Source organism: Scyliorhinus torazame, chromosome 5 (genome assembly GCF_047496885.1).
Source record: "Scyliorhinus torazame isolate Kashiwa2021f chromosome 5, sScyTor2.1, whole genome shotgun sequence".
In the NCBI taxonomy this organism is placed as follows: Eukaryota; Metazoa; Chordata; class Chondrichthyes; order Carcharhiniformes; family Scyliorhinidae; genus Scyliorhinus; species Scyliorhinus torazame.
The window spans coordinates 170,599,820-170,619,548 of record NC_092711.1 but is presented as its reverse complement, the minus strand read 5'-3'; the positions used below and the strand labels follow the sequence as shown (position 1 = coordinate 170,619,548).

The following is a 19,729-nucleotide window of genomic DNA, read 5'->3' as shown; positions in this document are numbered from 1 at the left end:
ATTTATTTCCAGTCGTCTCTTCCATTAGAGGGTTGTTTGTCTCTTGAATTCTCTTCCGCAGGGACCAATGGAGGCTTGAGAGGGAGGGGGGGGGGGGGTCATTGAATATATTCACAGATGAGCTGGAAAGATTAAAAAACATATTTTATTGGTTTTTACCAATAAATACAAAGTGACAGAAACATTGGTGGAAAATAGGCGCAGAGAACAAGGGATATTGCCAGCATAAATACAAGGAACACATTGCAGAATTAATTTGGAACAGGATATTTGAGGGACCAGAGCCTCTCAATGAAATGCCGGATCAATTTATCAATCAGTTAACAGGTTAACATTATGAGGAGGGAAAGAGGGTAAGATTATACAAAACAGAAGTGCAACAATGCAGGTTGCACATCCCATAATATTGTGAAACAGACTAACCACATAGTCCAATTAAGATGAAGCATAAAAAGCTCATGGAAAGCCCAGGACGAGCAGGTCAGATCAAATTGGGCCTGTGTATTTGAGATGGGGCTTCCATACTCTGTGGAATACATCAGACTTCGAACAGAGTACTAAGGTAAAAATTCCATTAGGATGCTTTCAATAATCAGCCTATGCCAAGTTTGGAGGGGAAATTGTCACTAATTCAGGAGCAGAGGATATTTTTATGAGTGGCAACAGTCAAGATATTACAGAGCCTTTTTAAAAATAGAATCAATGATTCATCCATGCCGGAGACCCAGGATCAGGAATAAAGCGTTAGACTCTAACACTCTGTCTAAAATCCTCTCCAGTTCCCTCACCACATTTGGCCAATAGGCTTGGATCTTGACAGTATCTTGAACTGGATCTCCTTCATTTTATTGCAAACCAAAATTTTTACAGACATAGTCCCATTTGTTACCCCATATCTCCTCAGCAATATTGACTGTTAAGTCCCTTTCCCATGACTGCAACGCTCTGAACGTTGAAATGCAGCATCTGGAATTTAGAGTATCATGGAACTTGCTAATCAATTGTTTCAGCTCCACAGAATTCAGGATTCTTTCCACTGGGGAAATTGAAGAATCATGAGGCAAGGATCCCTTATTAAGAATAAAGTGTCTGTGCTGTAAATACTTAAAAAGGGTTTGTCTTAGGATATCAAATTTTTGACAGAGTTGCTCAAAGGATGGTATGGAAGCATCTCTGGACTTGTTTCCCAGCCGACAAACACCTCTATGTCTCCAGGTATCAAATCCATGGTCAATGAGACTGGGTGGAAAATCTAGACTGCTGTGGACAGGAGAGAGAACGGAAATCAATATAGAACTCCCTTCTAATTGGTGGGCCAACCTCCACGCTCTGAGAGTATTAATAATAACAGGATTATCACACTTAGCAGATCCTGTCTTAATGTCACCATAAACAACAAGACCTGTAGAGGGAGAACTGACTGGTCTGCTTCTATATTCAGCCAGGTGGATGTTGGGTCCATCCTCACCCAATCCCTTATGAACCTCAGATGAGAGGCCAGTTGATATCGCCTGATTTTCGGGAGACCCAACCCTCTCTTAGCTCCTGGTCATTGGAGCTGAACAAACTTGATGCAAGGTCTCTTTTTGTTCCAGATAAATGTACTAATCGTTCTATTAATTTCCTTAATGACTCTGGTCGACAGCAGTACAGGCAGCATCTGCTGCGAGTACAACAGTCTGGGCAACACATTCATTTTAATGAAGGCGATCCTCCCTCGCCATGAAATCAGAAGAGAGACCATGTGGCGGCACGGTGGCACAGTGGTTAGCACTGTTGCCTACGACACTGAGGACCCGGGTTCGATTCTGGCCTCGGGTCACTGTCCATGTGGAGTTTGCACAGTCTCCCAGTGACTGTGTGGATCTCACCCCCACAACCCAAACATGCGCAAGTTCGGTGGATTGGCCAGGCTAAATTGGCCCTTAATTGGACAAAAAATAATAATTGGGTACTCTAAATTTATTTTTTTTAAAAGAAGAAGAAAAAAATAACTAGTTTTAGAATTCAGCAAAGGAAGACCAAGAAACTGATAAAGAGAAAATAGAATGTGAGATTAAACTGGCGAGAAACATAATAAAACGCCTGGAAAAGCTCCTCTCGGAATGTGAAAAGCAAAAGATTAGCAAAGACTAATGTGACCCAGGGTTGGGAGTCCAATCCAGGTCCTCAGCGCCGTAGTCCCAGTGCTAACCACTTCGCCACGTGCCATCCCCTAAAACTAGTTCCCAATCCTCCGGCTTACTACTATTTTTGCCACTGGAAAAGCCTCTTCCTTTTGTTTAATGGAATCTTTAACTTTTCTTGTTAGCCACAATTGCATCACCTTTCCTGATGGATTTTTGTTGTTAAAGGAATTTATATGTTATGTAAATATGTAATAATTGCTGAACTGCTAGCGAGTGCCTCTCTTTTGTCTTGCGTTTAATTGTAATGACCCAATCTGACACAAACAACTTGCCCCTCATACCTTGACAGTTTCCTTCTGTGAGAAACACCCAGATAACTTAAACAAAACAACCATATAACCACCATTTCCCAGCGTCATGGCAACGTGGCATGCTTTGAGGAGTTCCAAACAGAAATGGGAACCAAATATCTTTCAACTTCCAAACACCCTTTCAGTCTTTGTCCTCGTAAAATTTGGGCCAGGTATTCGCAACAAGGCTCAAAGTGCATCAGCCCACTGGAGGTAAAGTCGTGAGACCGGCCAGTCCAGCAGAAATAAACCCTCCGAACCTCCCACTTCACCAAGTGTCAGAATGAACACAATGCAGTCCTGGATGTAATTAAGAGCAGAAACAATAACCGAATCCAACTCCTGTAATCAATTGTGAACTTGTTGGTGTCTCACCGAATGCCAAGAATCTCAAAATCCCTTCCCACATTGAATGGTGTTCGCGGGAATGACTGAAAGAATCACTCAACACTCGGGTCTGCCCCAAACGTCGAACAGTTTATTGATTTAACACCGGCAGGGAGCCAGTCATGGGTCTCACCATGCGCTTCTCTGACTGCACAACGAAAATCATCAATAATTATACAATTCGAACAGTTACACAGCCCACCTCGGCTGGACACAATCCAATTGTAATAATTATTGGTTACTATCAGCATGGGGCTGTGGGGTCAGAGGTCATAAACAGACAGAGGCCCCCTGGTGGTGTATTCCAGACCCCTTATCAACTGTCCTTGGGTCTTCTTGATAGACTCTCTTATCTTAACTTCATTACAGAGTGGTGCGACAGGCAGCATTCCTCACTGGCAGTTGACTGGGAGTTACAGGCAAGGGGAGTTCAGCTCTCTGTGTAAACTCCTTCACAAGGAATGTGGCCAAGTCAGCTGGCTACCCATGATGCCTCAGAGGCTGCTACATGACATTTTAAACTAGGATTATACACTGTCAGTGTGAATCTAGAAAATAGTCTGTATTTAAAATATTATACGTTTCATATACATATAGATATATATTGCAGATACCACCACTTTGGGTCCATTTCTACAATCGCCTCTCCCCAGTGTGAATTTGCTGGTGTGACTTCAGGCTGGATAACGTAGTGAATACCTTCCCACACTGAGAACAGGTGAACAGTCTCTCCCCAGTGTATACTTGCTGGTGTGTCTGCAGATGGGGAAACTGAGTGAATCCCTTCCCACAGTCAGAGCAGGTGAATGTCCTTTCCCCAGTGTGAACTCGCTGGTGTCTCTGCAGGATGGATAAAGTAGTGAATCTCTTCCAACCCTGAGAGCAAATGAGTAGCTCCCCCACTGAGACCTGGGCCAACCTTTAAAGAGTCTGCACCCTCCCTGGATTCACTTCAGTTGCTGCAAGTCATCAACTGAAGGTGAGAATGAGAAAAGAAATGGAAAGGGGGAGAAAAGAAAGTGTTTTACTGACAGATGTTGGAGACAAGAGGAAGTTTCAGTCTGTGTGAAGTTCAATCGTCAGCCACACAAAATCCGAGCTTTGATTGGCTGGAGGACCGGAGTCCTTCCGGTTCTCCAACTCTTCCCATTGGTTAGACGTCAGCTGGAAGGTCATGGGATGGGCGCTCTATCGCACATGCGCAGTCCCTGGCCGGGGGGAGGGGAAGGTCATTGATTGGGTTGTCCCCGCGTCAGACCCGACCGGTGGCACCGAGCAGTGAGTCCCGAGGCTCTCGGCAGCTTGACCAGGCTGCACGGAAAGAGCTGAAGCGGCTCCCTGACTCCCTGTCGGAAGGGAAGCCGCGCACCTCCCGCCAGACACCCGCAAATGTCAATATTTTTATTTATTTTCTTTTCACCATTTTTCAAACAATGAAAGCAGCAGAAAAACTGGCGGGAAATGGGCCAGTGAAGAAGAGATATTGCCGCAGAAATACGACCAGACATTGAGAATTCATTCAGAACAGGATATCTGAGGGAGCACAGCCTCCAGATCAAATGTCAGCAATTCAACAACCAGTCAACATGTCCACATAGTGAGTGGGGAAAGAGGGTTAGATTCTATAAAAACAGGAGGATAACAATGCAGGTCACACACCCCAAAGTATTGCACAAGTGACCAACAACATAGTCAACTTGAAATGGATAAATTTAATTCGCTCATGGAAAGCCCAAGAGGAGCAAACCAATAAAATTGAAACATCTGAATTTGAGGTTGGGGTCTCGTACGTTACAGAATGGGGAGGGCAAATTTAAAAAACATAAGACAGGATTTGGACAAAATCAACTGGGAGCAGCCACTTGTTGAAAAATCTACATTAGAGCAATGGGATTCAAAAAGGAAATAGGGAGCGCACATGGCAGCACTGTAGCACAGTGGTTAGCGCTTTGCTTCACAGCTCCAGGGTCCCAGGTTTTATTCCCGACTTGGGTCACTGTCTGGGCGGAGTCTGCACCTTCTCCCCATGTCTGCGTGGGTTTCCTCCCACAGTCCAAAGATGTGCAGGTTGGGTGGATTGGCGATGCTAAATTGCCCTTCGTGTCCAAAAAGGTTAGGTGGGGTTACGGGGATAGGGCAGAGGTGTGGGCCTCAGTGGGGTGCTCTTTCCAAGGGCCGGTGCAGACTCGATGGGCCAAATGGCCTCCTCCTGCACTGTAAACTCTATGATTCTATGTTCCCATGATAGTGAAGGGTGGGAGCAATAAGTCCAGGGAACCCTGGATGTCAAGGGATATCCAGGGTTGGATAAGGAATTAAAGTGTCTTAACACAGATACCGTGGGCTCAAAGTGAAGGTCCTAGAGGAACATAGAAAGTGTAAAGGATTACTTAAGAAAGGAATTAGGAGAGCAAAGAGGGAGCATGGAAAAGCACTGTCGGGTAAAATAAAGGAAAATCCAATAATGTTTTATATTTCGGGCAGGAGGTTGACCAGGATAAGAGTAGGGACCAATGTGTGCATGGAACTGGAAGATACAGGTGAGGTTTCAAATGAGTACTTTGCATCTGTGTTCACTACAGAGAAGGATGATGTAGGTATAGAAATCAGGAAGGCACATTGTGATTTGCTTGAACAACTTAACATTGAGAGGGAGAAGGTATGAGTAGTTTTACCAGGTTTGAAAGTGGATAAATCCCCAGGCCAAGTGAGATGTATCCCAGGCTGCTGTGGAAGGCAAGGAAGGAGATTGCAGAGGCTCTGACAATTTTCAAATCTTCTCTGGCCATAGGAGAGGTGGCTTGAGGACTGGAAGACAGGTAATGTGGTGCCATTATTCAGAAAGCAAATAGGGACAAACCAGGAAATTACAAGCCAGTGAGTCTATCTTCACTGCCAGGGAAACTACTGGAAAACATTCTGAGGGACAGAATTAATCTCCACTTGGAGAGGCAAAGATTAAACAAGGGAGAGCATGTCTTACAAATTTGATTGAATTTTTTGAGGAAGTGACTAGGTTGTAGATGTGGATAGTGCATTGATGTATTTGACATGGAGTTTAGTAAGGCTTTTGACAAACTCTCACATGGGAGGCTGATGCTGAAGGTAAGAGCCCAGGGGATTCAGGGCAAATTGGATCCAAAACTGGCTCAGTCATAAGAGGCAGAGGGTGATGTTTGAAGGTTGTTTTTGTGCCTGGAAGCCTGTGTCCAGCGGTGTTCTGCAGGGATCAGTGCTGGGTCACTTGTTGTTTGTAGTACACATTAATGATCTGGATGTGAGCGTAGGAGGTATGATTAGGAAGTTCACAGCTGACACAAAAATTTGTGGTGTGATAAATGGTGAGGAACAAGGCTTTAGATTACAGGACAATATAGACGAGCTGGCTAGATGGGCAGAAGAGGGGGCAGCAGGGTGGTGCAGTGGTTAGCACTGCCATCTCCCGGCACCGAGGACCCAGAAACTATCCCGGCCACATTCCAGAAATTCACTCCCTTTCTGATAGGTGCTTGTCTGCCTCTCCCAATCTGTGTGTCAGTTATAATCCCCCCATTAATACTACTCTGCCTTTGCTACACACTTGCCTAATTTCTGCCTTGATACAATCTAGCCCCTCAGAACTGCCACCAGGGGGTCGATACACAACATCCATTACAGTTTTAGATTGTTTTCTTCCTCAGTTCCACCCCTGTTGTCTCCACTGGATGCTTTCCCCTCATTGTTTCCTCCCTCACCATTGAGGTGATAGTATTTCTGATCAGTAAGGCTGATCCACCCCCTCTGCCATATTCTCTGTCCCCCCCTGTAAACTTTATAACCGGTATATTTAGTTCCCAGTCCTGACCATCCTGCAGCCAAGTCTCTGTAATAGCGACAACATCATAATCTTCAACTTGCATTTACGCCTGCAGCTCGTCTAGTTTATTCCTTACACTCCGTGCATTTGTCTACAGACCTCTTAATCGGGCTGTTCCCCCTGACCGCTCCCTCAGCACTGCTTCTTTGTTATTTGCTTGTTTGTTATTTGCTTCTTTGTTATTTGCTTGTTTGTTATTTGCTTGTTTGTTACTTTTCACTTTTGCTTTAACCAGTATACTACTTGTAGTTTTGTCATTAGCTGCAGTTCCTGACGTTAGGTTCCTGACTACCTCCCTATTTATCCTTTCCACGTGGACACTGGTTCCAGATCGGTTCAGGTGGAGACCGTCCCAATGGTACAGATCCCTCCTGTCCCAATACTGATGCCAGTGCCCCATGAAATGGAACCCCTCTTTCCCGCACCACTCCTTTAGCCACGTGTTTACTTACCTAATTTTCTCATCCCTATGCCAATTTGCACGTGGCTTGGGGAATAATCCAGAGATTATAACTCTTGAGGACCTGTTCTTTAATTTTGTTCCTTGTTCCTGATATTCCCAAACAGGTCCTCTTTCCGAGTCTTGCCAATGTTGTTTGTCCCAATGTGGACCACAACAACTGGATCCTCCCTCTCCAATATCCTTTCAAGGCGGTTAGAGATGCCCCTCACCCTGGCACCGGGCAGGCAACATACCATGTGGGACTCTCGGTCCTGCTTCCAAAGGATGTTATCAGTTCCCCTAATTATAGAATCCCCGACAACTACCACTTCCTCCCCCCGCTTGAATGGCCTCCTGTACCAGGGTGCAGTGGTCAGCCAGCTCATCCTTCCTACAGTCACTGCTCCGATACCCTGCCCCTCCGAGTCCGCTCCCTGGAGACTCAGCTGTGAATCCCCGAGATAAGGTTTCTGTACTCACAGCTCCGAAACTCCGTCCCTCCGAGTCCGCTCCCTGGAGACTAGGTATGGGGAATAGGTGTATAAGGTTCTGGTCTGACCCCATTTGGAGTATTGTGAGCAGTTTGGGGACCCGTATCTAAGGAAGGATGAGCTGACCTTGGAAAGGGTCCAGAGGAGGTTCACAAGAAGGATCCCTGGAATGAAGAGCTTGTCGTATGAGGAATGGTTGAGGACTCTGGATCTGTTTTCGTTGGAGTTCAGAAGGATGAGGGGGGGTCTTATTGAAACTTACAGGATACAGCGAGGCCTGGATAGAGTGGACGTGGAGAGGATGTTTCCACTTGTAAGAAAAACTAGAACAAGGGATTGTTCTAAAACTAGAACAATCTCAGTCTCAAGGAACGATCCTTTAAAACAGAGATGAGAAGGAATTTCTTCAGCCAGTGGGTGGTGAATCTGTGGAACTCTACCACAGAAGGCTGTGAAGGCCAAATCACTGAGTGTCTTTAAGAAAGAGGTAGCTAGGTTCTTGGTTAATAAGGGGGTCAAGAGTTATGGGGAGAAGGCAGGAGAATGGGGATGAGAAAAATATCAGCCATGATTGAATGGCGGAGCAGACTCGATTGGCCGAGTGGCCTAATTCTGCTTCTATGACTTGTGGTATTGGAGCCGCGGTATTGGGAATGAGAGAACAAAGAATGGTCCAAAGAAATTAGAATTATCTGGTCTGAATTTCTATCCTGGACTGAGTGTTGACTTTTGTAAACTCCTTTTACAGATATTACAAAAGGAGGAATTTATCTGAGATCTCAATTGTCACGTCTCGGTCTTACAGAGTCACTCGATACCTTGGGACCTGAGTATCATCGGCCTTTGAATCTAGAAGGAGAATTGTTTACCCGATCTGTCGGCATCAAAACATTTTAAACATCAGTGTGACTGGAAAAGCACCGAGACACACACACCGGAGTGAGAGTGTTCCAGAGCACTGACTGTGGAAAGAACTTTCACCAGTTACACAGCCTAAAAAAAACATCACACCATTCACAGCGGGGAGAGACCATTCTGTGTGTGGACGAGACTTCATGTCCAACATGGACAGACACGAGGAGATGCAAAACATGAGGAAACCGTGGAAATGTGGGGACTGTGGGAAGGAATACAGAATCCCATCTCAGCTGGAGATTCATCGACGCATTCACACTGGGGAGAGGCCGTTCATCTGCTCTCAGTGTGGGAAAGGGTTTACTCAGTTCTCCAGCCTGAAGAAACACCAACCAGTTCACACTGGGGAGAGGCCATTCTCCTGCTCTCAATGTGGGAAGGAATTCGCTGAGTTATCCAACCTGAAGAGACATCAGCGAGTTCACACTGGGGAGAGGCCGTTCACCTGCTCCCAATGTGGGAAAGGATTCACTCAGTTATCCACTCTGTGGATACATCAGCGATATCACACTGGGGAGAGGCCATTCTCCTGCTCTCAATGTGGGAAAGCATTCACTCAGTTATCCAGCCTGAAGTCACACCAGCGAGTTCACACTGGGGAGAGGCCATTCACCTGCTTTCAGTGTGGGAAGAGATTCACTCAGTTCTCCAACCTGAAGTCACATCAGCGAGTTCACACTGGGGAGAGGCCATTTGCTTGCTCTCAATGTGGGAAGGAATTCGCTGAGTTATCCAACCTGAAGAGACATCAGCGAGTTCACACTGGGGAGAGGCCGTTCACCTGCTCCCAATGTGGGAAAGGATTCACTCAGTTATACACCCTGCGGATACATCAGCGAGTTCACACTGGGGAGAGGCTGTTCAGCTGCTCTCAGTGTGGGAAGGGATTCACTCAATTCTCCAGCCTGAAGTCACATCAGCGAGTTCACACTGGGGAGAGGCCGTTCACCTGCTTTCAGTGTGGGAAGGGATTCACTCAGTTCTCCACCCTGAAGTCACATCAGCGAATTCACACTGGGGAGAGGCCGTTCACCTGCTCTCAGTGTGGGAAGGAATTTCCTCGCTTATCCACCCTGAAGAGACACCAGCGAGTTCACACTGGGGAGAAGCCTTTTAGCTGCTCTCAGTGTGGGAAGGAATTTCCTCGCTTATCCAGCCTGAAGACACACCAGCGAGTTCACACAGGGGAGAGACCATTCATCTGCTCCCAGTGTGGGAAGGGATTCAGTGATTCATCCTCCCTGCGGACACATAAGCGAGTTCACACTGGGGAGAGGCCGTTCACCTGCCCTCAGTGTGAGAAGGGATTCCCTCGGTTACCGGACCTGAAGAAACACCAGCGGGTTCACACTGGGGAGAAGCCATTCACCTGCTCTCAGTGTGGGAAGGGATTCACTCAGTTATCCAGCCTGCTGAGACACCAGCGAATTCACACTGGGGAGAAGCCATTCACCTGCTCCCAGTGTGGAAAGGGATTCAGTGATTCATCCAATCTGAGGACACACCAGCGAGTTCACACTGGGGAGAAGGCAATCACGTGCTCTGAGTAGGGGAAGGCAATTAGTGATCCATCCCACCTGCAGACACAGCAGCGAGTTCACACTGGGTAGAGTCCATTCACCTCTCAATTTGGGAAGAGAATCCATGATTCATTGCACCTGATGAGAACCAACAAGTTCCCAGTTGATTACAGGGGTTGGTTTCTGCTCTCAATTACATCCAGGACTGCATTTTGTTCATTCTAACTGTTGGTCAATGGGGAGGGTCGCAGGTTTCTTTCTGCTGGACTTGGCAGTCTCACGGCTTTGTCTCCAGTGGGCTGATGCTCTGCGAGCCTTGTTGCGACTACCTTGTTTTAAATTTCACAAGGATCACAGAGTGAAGCGGTGTTTGGAAGTTAGAAGATATTTAGTTTGCATTTCTGTTTGGATGCCCCCCAAATCCTGCCACATTGCCATGAAGATGGGCCCTGGTGGTTACATGTTTTTTCTGTTTAATTTCTCTGGGTGTTTCTCACAGAAGAAAACTATCATGGTATGGGAGCAAGTTGTCTGAGGTGGACTGGGAAACCACATTAAATGGTATGATGGGAGACTGGCAATAGCTAATATTTAATGAATTATATATCTACCAGGGGGGTCAGTTAGCTCAGTTGGCTGGATGATTGATTCATGATGCGGAGGATAGCAGGGGTACAACTGTTGTACTGGCTGAGGTTATCCATGAAGGGTCAACCTTCGCAACATTGCTCCTCGCCTGAGGTTTGGTGTCAGTCTCTGCTTTAAACACACTCAGTGACTGAGCTCCCACAGCCCTCTGGGGTAGAGAATTCCAAAGATTCACAACCCTCTGAGTAAAGAAATGTCTTCTCCGAGACCGGTCCAAAGTGGCTTCCCCCTTATTTTGAAATTATGTCCCAGGGTCTAGACTCCCCAACCAGGTGAAACATCTCACCTGCATCTCCCCTGTCTATTCCTTTATGGGTTTTGTAAGTTTCAATGAAATCCCCTCTCATTTCTTGAAACTCAAGAGAAAAGAGGCCCAGTTTCCCCAATCTCTCTGCATAGGACAGTCCTGCCAAACCCAGAACAAGTCTGGTGAACCTTTATTACACTCCCTTTCTGGAAATAATATCTTTCCCAAGGTAAGGGCAGTAAAACTGTGCTCAGTTATCCAGCTGCAGCCTAACCAAGGTTCTGTACAATGGGTATATTTATTTTTCAAAACAATTTAGAGTACCCAATCCTTTTCCAATTAAGGTGCAATTTAGCGTGGCCAATTCATCTATCCTGCACAGCTTTTTGGGTTGTGGGGGTGAGACCCACGCTGACACAGGGAAAATGTGCAAACTCCACACAGACAATGACCCGGGGCCAGGATCAAACCCGGGTCCTTGGCGTCGTGAGGCAGCAGTGCAACCACTGCGCCACCGTGCTGCCCTGCAATGGGTATATTATGGTCGGTCTCACGATTTGTGCTTCAAGTGGGCTAATGCCCCTTGAGCCTGGGGGAGCACATTTCCACTGAAATAATCCTCAGAAGCTGATGAAGGACATTTAAGAATAATAAACAGTGTTTCCCCCCACTACAGTTGGATCTAAAATAAATAAGTTTGTTTCTGTTCCATTGAGTCTACAGCACAGGGCCAGGCCAGTCGGCTCAATTGGTCTCTGTCAGTATTTATGCTCCACATGAGCCTCCACCCACCCCTCTTCATCTCCCCCATCAGCATATCCTTCTATTCCTTTCTCCCTCATGTATGTATCTCGCTTTCCCTTCAATGTATTCATGCTGTTCACCTCAAACACTCACTGTGGGTTCCCCGTTCTCACCACTCGCTGGGTAAAGAGTTTCTCATGATATCCCTATTGGATTATTGAACCCTGAAAATGAATTGAAAATGTGCTCAGCATTTATAAAAAAAATGGATGAATGGTCAGCGTGGATAGAGATAAATGTGTGTGTCCTGATAGACATTAGAGAGACTTGGTCGAAAGGTAACCAAGGCTGGGTTCTGAATATTGAAGGGTATTTGACATATCGGAATGGTAGGAACCTGGGAAGATGTGACTCAAAGTGGCTCCTGTTAATTAAGGATGGCATTATTTTAGTACTGAGAGACCACCTGCGCCTGAAGTATTATTGTGTCAAATCGGTTTGTGTCGAGATAAGAGATAGTAATGGTTTTGAATTCTCTTGTGGGAGTAGTAAATGGCCCTCCTAACAGTAATTACACTCTAGGTAGAGTGTATAGGAAAGGATAAATAAGGCTTTAATTAATGGGTGACTTTAATCAAAAGTAGATTGGGAGAATCAGATTGGCGAAGACAGCCTGGAACATGGTTAGTAAAGATTTTTGGGGAGAATTTCTTAGAGCAGCTCCTTCTAGAGCTAACCAGGGAACTGTCTATCCAAGACCTCAATGTTCAGTGAGACAGGATTAATCAATAAACACATTGTGATGGAGCATCGAGGTAACAGTGATCATAATATTGTAGGAAAGTCCATGTTTAGTAAAAATAGTTTTGTTTTAGTTATGTTCAGTTATCTTTGAAACAAAGTGTATAAATCAGTTCACTCAATTTGGTACCGCTCCATGTGAGTCTCTGTCTTCAAGTGAACTCCTCCTTGACTGAAATTATCCACAAAAGCCGATGAAGGACATTTATTTTATCCTGGACAGTAAATAGTGTTCCCCCCCCCCCCCCCCCCCCCCCCCCCCCCCACTACAGATATATCTAAAATAAATACATTTGTCTCTCTCTGTTAGGGGATACATGTGATGTTTCTTGTAGTTTAATTGTGTCAATGCTGGAGAAATTATATGTCTTAAATTGTATTCACTTTTTAACTTAAAGCAAAATAGTCACTTTCTTTCAAAGACATTCTGCATTAGTTTTATTATCAGTTCCTGCAATGGTGTGGTAGTTATGTAGTTTCTGTGACTTTTATTTCTTATGAATGTGTAATTTATGAATAGAAAAGGTATTTTGTAATGTGTATCTTGCTGCTTGAACTTCACACCAATCACCTTTATGGATTTATTTTCTACGTTCTATAGTAATTGCTGTATTAGTTTAAGTTTGTGAATCTCTTGTAATTTTAGTTATTTGTATTTAAGTAACTTGCTTCAGTCATTGGCAATCACTGAGATATTACACAGCACCCGAGATGTATCATCTCAGCATGTTGGCACAGTGGTTAGCACTGCTACCTCACAGCACCAGAGACCCGGGTTCAATTCCCGCCTTGGGTGATTGTTTGGAGTTTGCACTCCCCCCCCCCCCCCCCCCCCCCCCCCTGGTGTGTGTGGGTTTCCTCCGGGTTCTCCAGTTTCCTCCCACAGTTTAAAGGTGTGCAGGTCAGGTGGATTGGACGTGCTAAATTGCACCTTAATGTCCAATGAAATGTTAGTTAGGTGGGGTTAAGGAGATGGGGCGGGGGAGTGGTCCTAGGTAGGGTGCTTTTTCAGAGGATCAGTGCAGATTTGATGGGCTGAATGGCCTCCAGCACTGTAGGAATTTGATGGTATCAGTTGGGACGATGAGGTGACAAACATCAACCATGAGGAAGTGACACCACACATCTTCTTATTACATGTATGTTGGTACCTTGTGGTGCCTTGTTATCTTAGCGGTAAAGCTATAAAATTAATAAAACAGCAGGGGACAGCAATAAAGAAAAGGATGTTACCACAAGTGACTGAGATCCTGGGTAACCAAATCAGAGGGAATTGACATCAGCAAGGTGACTGAGTTAATGGTAAGTGACATCAGCAAGGTGATTGAGTGAATGGGAAGTGACATCAGCAAGGTGACCAAATTAATGAGGAAGTGACATCAGCAAATTCATAGAATGCCCACAGTGGAGAAGGAGGTTTTTCGGCCCATCGAGTTTGCACCGGCCCTTGGAAAGAGCACCCTACTTAAGCCCATGCCTCCACCATGTCCCCATAACCCTACCTAACTTTTTTGGACACTAAGGGGTAATTTAGCATGGCCAATCCACCTAACCTGCACATCTTTGGACTGTGGGAGGAAACTGGAGTACCTGGAGGGAACCCACGCAGACTCTGGGAGAAAATGCGAACTCCACACAGACAGTTATCCGAGGCCGGAATTGATCCTGGCCCCTGGAGCTGTGAGGTAGCAGTGTTAACCACTGTGCCACCGTGCCGCAGATGACTGAGTTACTGGGAAGTTAGATCAGCAAGGTGACCAACATCCTTCAGAGACCAATCAGACATTGATCGTGCACAATTTAACTCATCAGGGACTAATCATGTGCTGCTTCAGCCAATCAGAACTGCAGGATATAACTGACCATGCGTAAAGAAGCAACTGCTAGAAAGGGTTAATGAGCTACAATTCTCTGGAGCTTGGTGCGCAAGATAGACTTCAGGCAACAGAACAAGAGACAGCACCGCTCACACCCGGAGGTGGAGAGCTGGTGATCCAGAGAGAACAGACTGATCCACTGTCTGTTAAGTATTGTGGTTTGGTTTTGTATTTATTAAAATTAACCTTTTTTGAAAATGTTTTTTATTGAGTTTTTGGAATACAAAACAGATATAAATATGAACAAAGTGTGGGAGTTAAACAAGAGAATATACAAGAAGTAAAATTAGAACTATTTACACTAAGATCGGTTTTGAGTATTTACATAAATACATCAGTTTCCCCTTCTTTTATTCTTACAACGTTGCCATGGTGACTGTGTTCCCCAACCTTTTGCTCCCCATCGATTTTCCTTTTGCCCTTTTTCCCTTCCTGCCCCCCCCCCCCCCCCCCGTGCCGCTTGGTTCCTTTGTTGGGCTTGGCTGAGTACTCTGTTTCTCCCCCCTCCCCGGTCTGGTTGTTAGTATTGTACTCGTCTATTGCCTGTGACGTTTTTGCGCAAAAAGCCTAGTCGGCCTGGAGGGCCGTGTCCAACCTCCATGAGGAGTGTTGGGCACAGCTGTCTCCAACCTCACATCCATATAATGTGGAGCATGGTCGGAGATCACGATCGTGGAGTATCCCGCCCTTACTAGCCCTGGAAGCACCAATTTTCCCACTACAAAGAAGTCGATCCATGAATAGACATTATGTACTTGGGAGAAGAATGAGAACTCCTTCACCCCTGGGTGGCTGAATCGCCATGGGTCCACCTTCCCAATCTGCTCCATGATTATGCCGACTTCTTTTGCCAATTTGGAGGTCTTTCCCGTTATGGGGTTCAACATGTCCGTCCGTGGGTCCTGTACACAGTTAAAGTACCCCCCCCCCCCCCTCCCGCCCATGATGAGCTGGTGCGTATCTATGTCGGGTGTTTCCGCCATGGTCTTCTTTATAAAATCCGTGTCATCCCAGTTGTGAGCGTACATGTTGACGAAGATGACTGGTGCCCCATCCAGGACACCGCTAACCAGGATGTACTGTCCCCCTGGGTCTGTAACCGTCCTTGTCACCGTGAACATTGTCCTCTTATTTAGCAAAATGACTACCCCCCTGGCCCTCGTCCCATAGCAGGAATGGTAGGTCTGTCCCACCCAGTCCTTCCTTAACCACAGCCGGTCCTTCTCCCTCAGATGTGTCTCTTGGAGGAAGACTACGTCGGCTTTCATGCTTTTCAGGTGGACAGAGACTCTGGATCTTTTCACTGGGCCGTTAAGTCCCCCAACATTCCAGGTGACTATTTTGTCCCTCTGCTCCTGTGGGATCAAACATACTTACCTGGTGGTCGGGCCCCTGCGCTCCGGGGTTTCCCTTTTCCAGCGGACATCCAACATGGCCGCCAACTATGTGCACGCCATGTGGGTGAGCCCCTGCTATCCAGGGTTTCCCTTTGTCCAGGGACCCTCCAAAGTGGTTGCTTGCAAAGCCATTTTGTTCCAAGTCGCCACATGTGGCCTGTTGCAGCCGGTCTAATGCCTTCCATCGTTCTACACCTATTTCTCCCTTCCGGTGTCTTCTTCTCCTCCCTCCCCCCCTCCCCAATCTTCTCATCTTCTCACCCGCACACACCTACCTCCATTCCGTAGCTAAACCTTCCCCCTCCCTGCTGTTTGCTCCCCTGATTATCCCTCCGTGCCCGTTATATGCCTGACCCCATCCCGGGGCCAGGCGCCATCCCCCTTGTGGGAGACGCACCGCAGCCTCTCCTGCATGAATCCCAGTGCTAGCTACCTTGCTAGTGTGGTGGCCCCCTCCTGCGAGTTGTTTCACTTCCTCCTATTGCCCGATTTCTGGGCTTCCTGTCCGCCATTTCCCTGTGCTTAGCTATACTTAGATCATCCTTCCTTCTCTTGTTGCTCTCGTCTCCAAAACGGGGCAGTGTTCACCCGTGTGAAGCGGTCTCTGTGGCAATGGTCTCCTGTTGGCTGTACAGACTGTAAAAGGGAGAGAGCTTTTTTTTGTTAAAACATTGCTTTATCAAAGTCTCATTCTGCGGGCTCTTCATTGCTGCCCCTGCTGCCATTTCTCCAGTCTGTTCTCTGCGACGAACGTGCCAGCGTCTGCAGGGAGCGTGAGAAAGTGTTCCCTGCCTTGATACATGACCCAGAGCTTGGCTGGGTCCAGCATTCCAAATCCTACGCCGTTTCTGTACAGTGCGGCCTTCACTGTGTTAAGCTCGGCCCAACGCTTGGCCAGGTCAGCCCCAATGTCCTGGTAGATCCGGATCTTGTGACCTTCCCGGCTGCAGTTTGTGGACTGCCTGGCCCAGCACAGGATTCTTTCCCGGTCATGGTACCGGTGCATCTTGCCGATTATCGCCCTCGGCTGTTCCCCGGTTTGCGCTTTGGTCGGATCGATCGGTGTGCTCTGTCGATTTCAGGTGGGTTGGAGAAGCTGTCCCTTCCCAGCAGGTTACCCAGCATTTGGGCCACATAGTCTGTGGGGTTCTGACCTTCGCTCCTCTCCGGTAGGCTCACGATTCGTAGTTTCTGCCGCCTCGACCGGTTCTCCTGATCCTCAACCTTTCCTCTCAGGTTGCCTTGTGTCGCGACCAGCCTTGCCACCTCCTTTTCCAGGGCGATGATCCGGTCGCTCTGGTTCATTGCGGCTCTTTCCAGATCTTTAATCGTTGCCTCCTGGGCCTCCTGTCGCTTTTCGGCTTTGTCCAGGGCCACCTGCATGTTCGCCAGAGCTTCGGACACAAGCTTCACTGCAGCTTGTATGTCCGATTTCATCTCTTCTTGGTATTCCCTCAACTCACTTGAGAGGAATATCCTCCATCCATCCCCTGGTGAGAGGGGGCTTTTCGTGCGGTGGGTCGGTTCCTCTCACTCTGGCGGGTTCCGAGGTTCACCGCCTCGTGCGGCGGTCGGCTCAGCCGATTGTTGTTTGTCCCGGCTTTTCCCACTCCTGGTCTCCACTCAGCCTCTGGACTGGTTGTTGTTCAGCATCTTTCCTTCTTCCTTCATTTTGTAATGGTGTGGGGCTGATTTGTATCGTTTGCAGGCGTTTTTCAAGGAAAAATAGTCTATTTTTCAGGTTCGCGGGAGGAGAGCCACCTGATGAGCGACTTCTTAGAAAACCCCCGAAACCAGAAGGCCCCTCCCCTTCTCTCTGTACTCATACTGCACCCCACTTGCCCTCCGTAGCTGCCTTACTGCTTTTTTCGTCGTCAACCTATCAAACTGCCCCTGCAGCCTCTTCCTCTCCACCAGCAACTCCTTAGTGCCCACCCCCCTCCCCGGGTATCTCCTACCCACCTCGACTATCTCGTCCAGCAACCGTCCGTGCTCCTCCCTCCTCCTCCTACCCCTGTGAGCCTTAAACAAGATAATCTCACCTTGAACCACCGCCTTCAACCTTTCCCAGAACGTGGGTGCCGACACCTCCCCATTCTGATTCAGCTCCACATAATCCCCAGTCACCCTCCTCACCTTATAACAAAACCCCTTATCCGCCAATATGCCTGAGTCCAGCCTCCATCCCGGCCTCTGCACCTGTCCCGAATGAAGCCTCACATCCAGCCAGTGCAGTGCAAGATCTGAGATCATGATTCACGCATAGGCCACTCCCACTACCCCCACCAACACCACCCGACTCACCACAAAGAAATACTTCAATACACATTATACACATGCGAGAAGAAGGAGTACTCCCTCCATCCCGGGTTCCTGAACCTTCACTGGACAACTATTTCCATATGCTCCATAAACTCTCCCAACTTCTTTGTCATCCTCGACCTTCCCATCGACTTGGGACCCGACCTGTCCACCTTCGGGTCCATTTCACAATTAAAGTCTCTGCCCATAATCAGTTGCTGTGTATCTATCTCCAGGATCGCTCCCAAGACCCCCTTATAAACCCACCAACTTCCCAATTAGGCACATATACATTGACTAGCACCACAGGCGTCCCCTCTAGCACCGCACTCACTATCACACACCTTCCTCCTGGGTCCTGCACCTCCCTGGCCCCCACGCACCCTGTTCTCTTGTTCAGCAGGATGGCTACCTCTCCTTGACTCTGAATCAAACCCCGAGTGGAACACTTGCCCCACCCATCCCTCCCTCAGCCTAACCTGATCCTTCACCTGGAGATGCGTCTCCTGTAGAAAAATCACCTCCGCTTTCATACCCCTCAGGTGTGCAAAAACCCGGGCCCTCTTGACCAGCCCATTTAGCCCCCGGACATTTCATGTCATGGTCCTTACCGGAGGCTTGTACCTCTATTCCCCTCTACCGTCCGCCATCAGCCCCTATCAGTTCTGCCTCACTTAATTCCGCCCTGAACTGGGTCCATCCAAGATGGCCCCCCTCTCTGCTCATGACTGCTCCCAGCTGCCAATCCTGACATGTCAAAAAAAAAACGCCACCACCACCCCCCCTACCTGACCATCCTGCTCCCCCACCCCTTCCCCCACCTAACCACCCCTCACAACCTATCTAAAACCTTTCTAATTGATGTTACTGCACTTGTGTTTTAGCCAGCTGGGTGAATTATTGAATTTCTTACCACACTTGGAGCAGATGAACGGTCTTTCCCCGGTGTGAACTCACTGGTGTCTCAGCTGGTGGGATGATGTTTTAAATCTCTTTGTGCAGTGACAGCAGCTGAACGGTTTCTCCTCAGTGTGAGTGGTGGGCCATCAGTTCCACAGAGCTTTTAAAGGCACTCACACACTCAGAGCACTTAAACTGTCTGTTATTGGTGTGAGTGACATGGTATTTCAGTGAGCTGGAGGACAGAGTGAATCTCTTCCCACACTCTGAGCAGGTGACCGATCTCACCAGTGTGACTGCATCGATGAGCTTCCAGCACAAATGCAAATCTGAATCTGTTCCCAAAGGTTCCATACTACTGCAGACGCTCCATACTTTCCCCATGTTGCAGGGTGCTAAGAACTTTCCAGGTTCAACAATGAGTTGAAGCCTTGTCCATACACACACTGGGCTGGTCTTTCCTAAGTCAATGCATTGTAACACTTTCCAGTAACACCAATATTTAAAAGTTTTTGAAGCAGACAGAGCAGAGACACATTTTTCCTTCTAGATTCAAAGGCTGATTATATTCAGGTTCCGATGAATTGAGTGACTCTATCCGATTTCCTCTTGGCCTTCACTGCTCTAAGGAGAACAACCTCGGCCTCTTCACAGAACTGAAGTTCCTCATTCCTGTCACGGTACTAAATCCCTGCAGTCTTTCCAAAGCCTTGACATCCTTCCT

General features: G+C 47.4%; 1 protein-coding gene across 1 annotated transcript in view; it reads left to right on the top strand.

Annotated features, from left to right (window-relative positions):
• The window catches only part of LOC140418036 (uncharacterized), a 126,266-nt gene extending 112,935 nt beyond the window's left edge, over positions 1 to 13,331 (top strand). Inside the window, exon 4 of the mRNA XM_072501465.1 lies at positions 8,636 to 13,331. Coding sequence (XP_072357566.1) covers positions 8,636 to 10,120 — 1,485 coding nt within the window. The 3' untranslated portion in view covers positions 10,121 to 13,331. The remainder of the gene's footprint in view (positions 1 to 8,635) is intronic.
• The last annotated feature ends 6,398 nt before the right edge of the window (positions 13,332 to 19,729 follow it).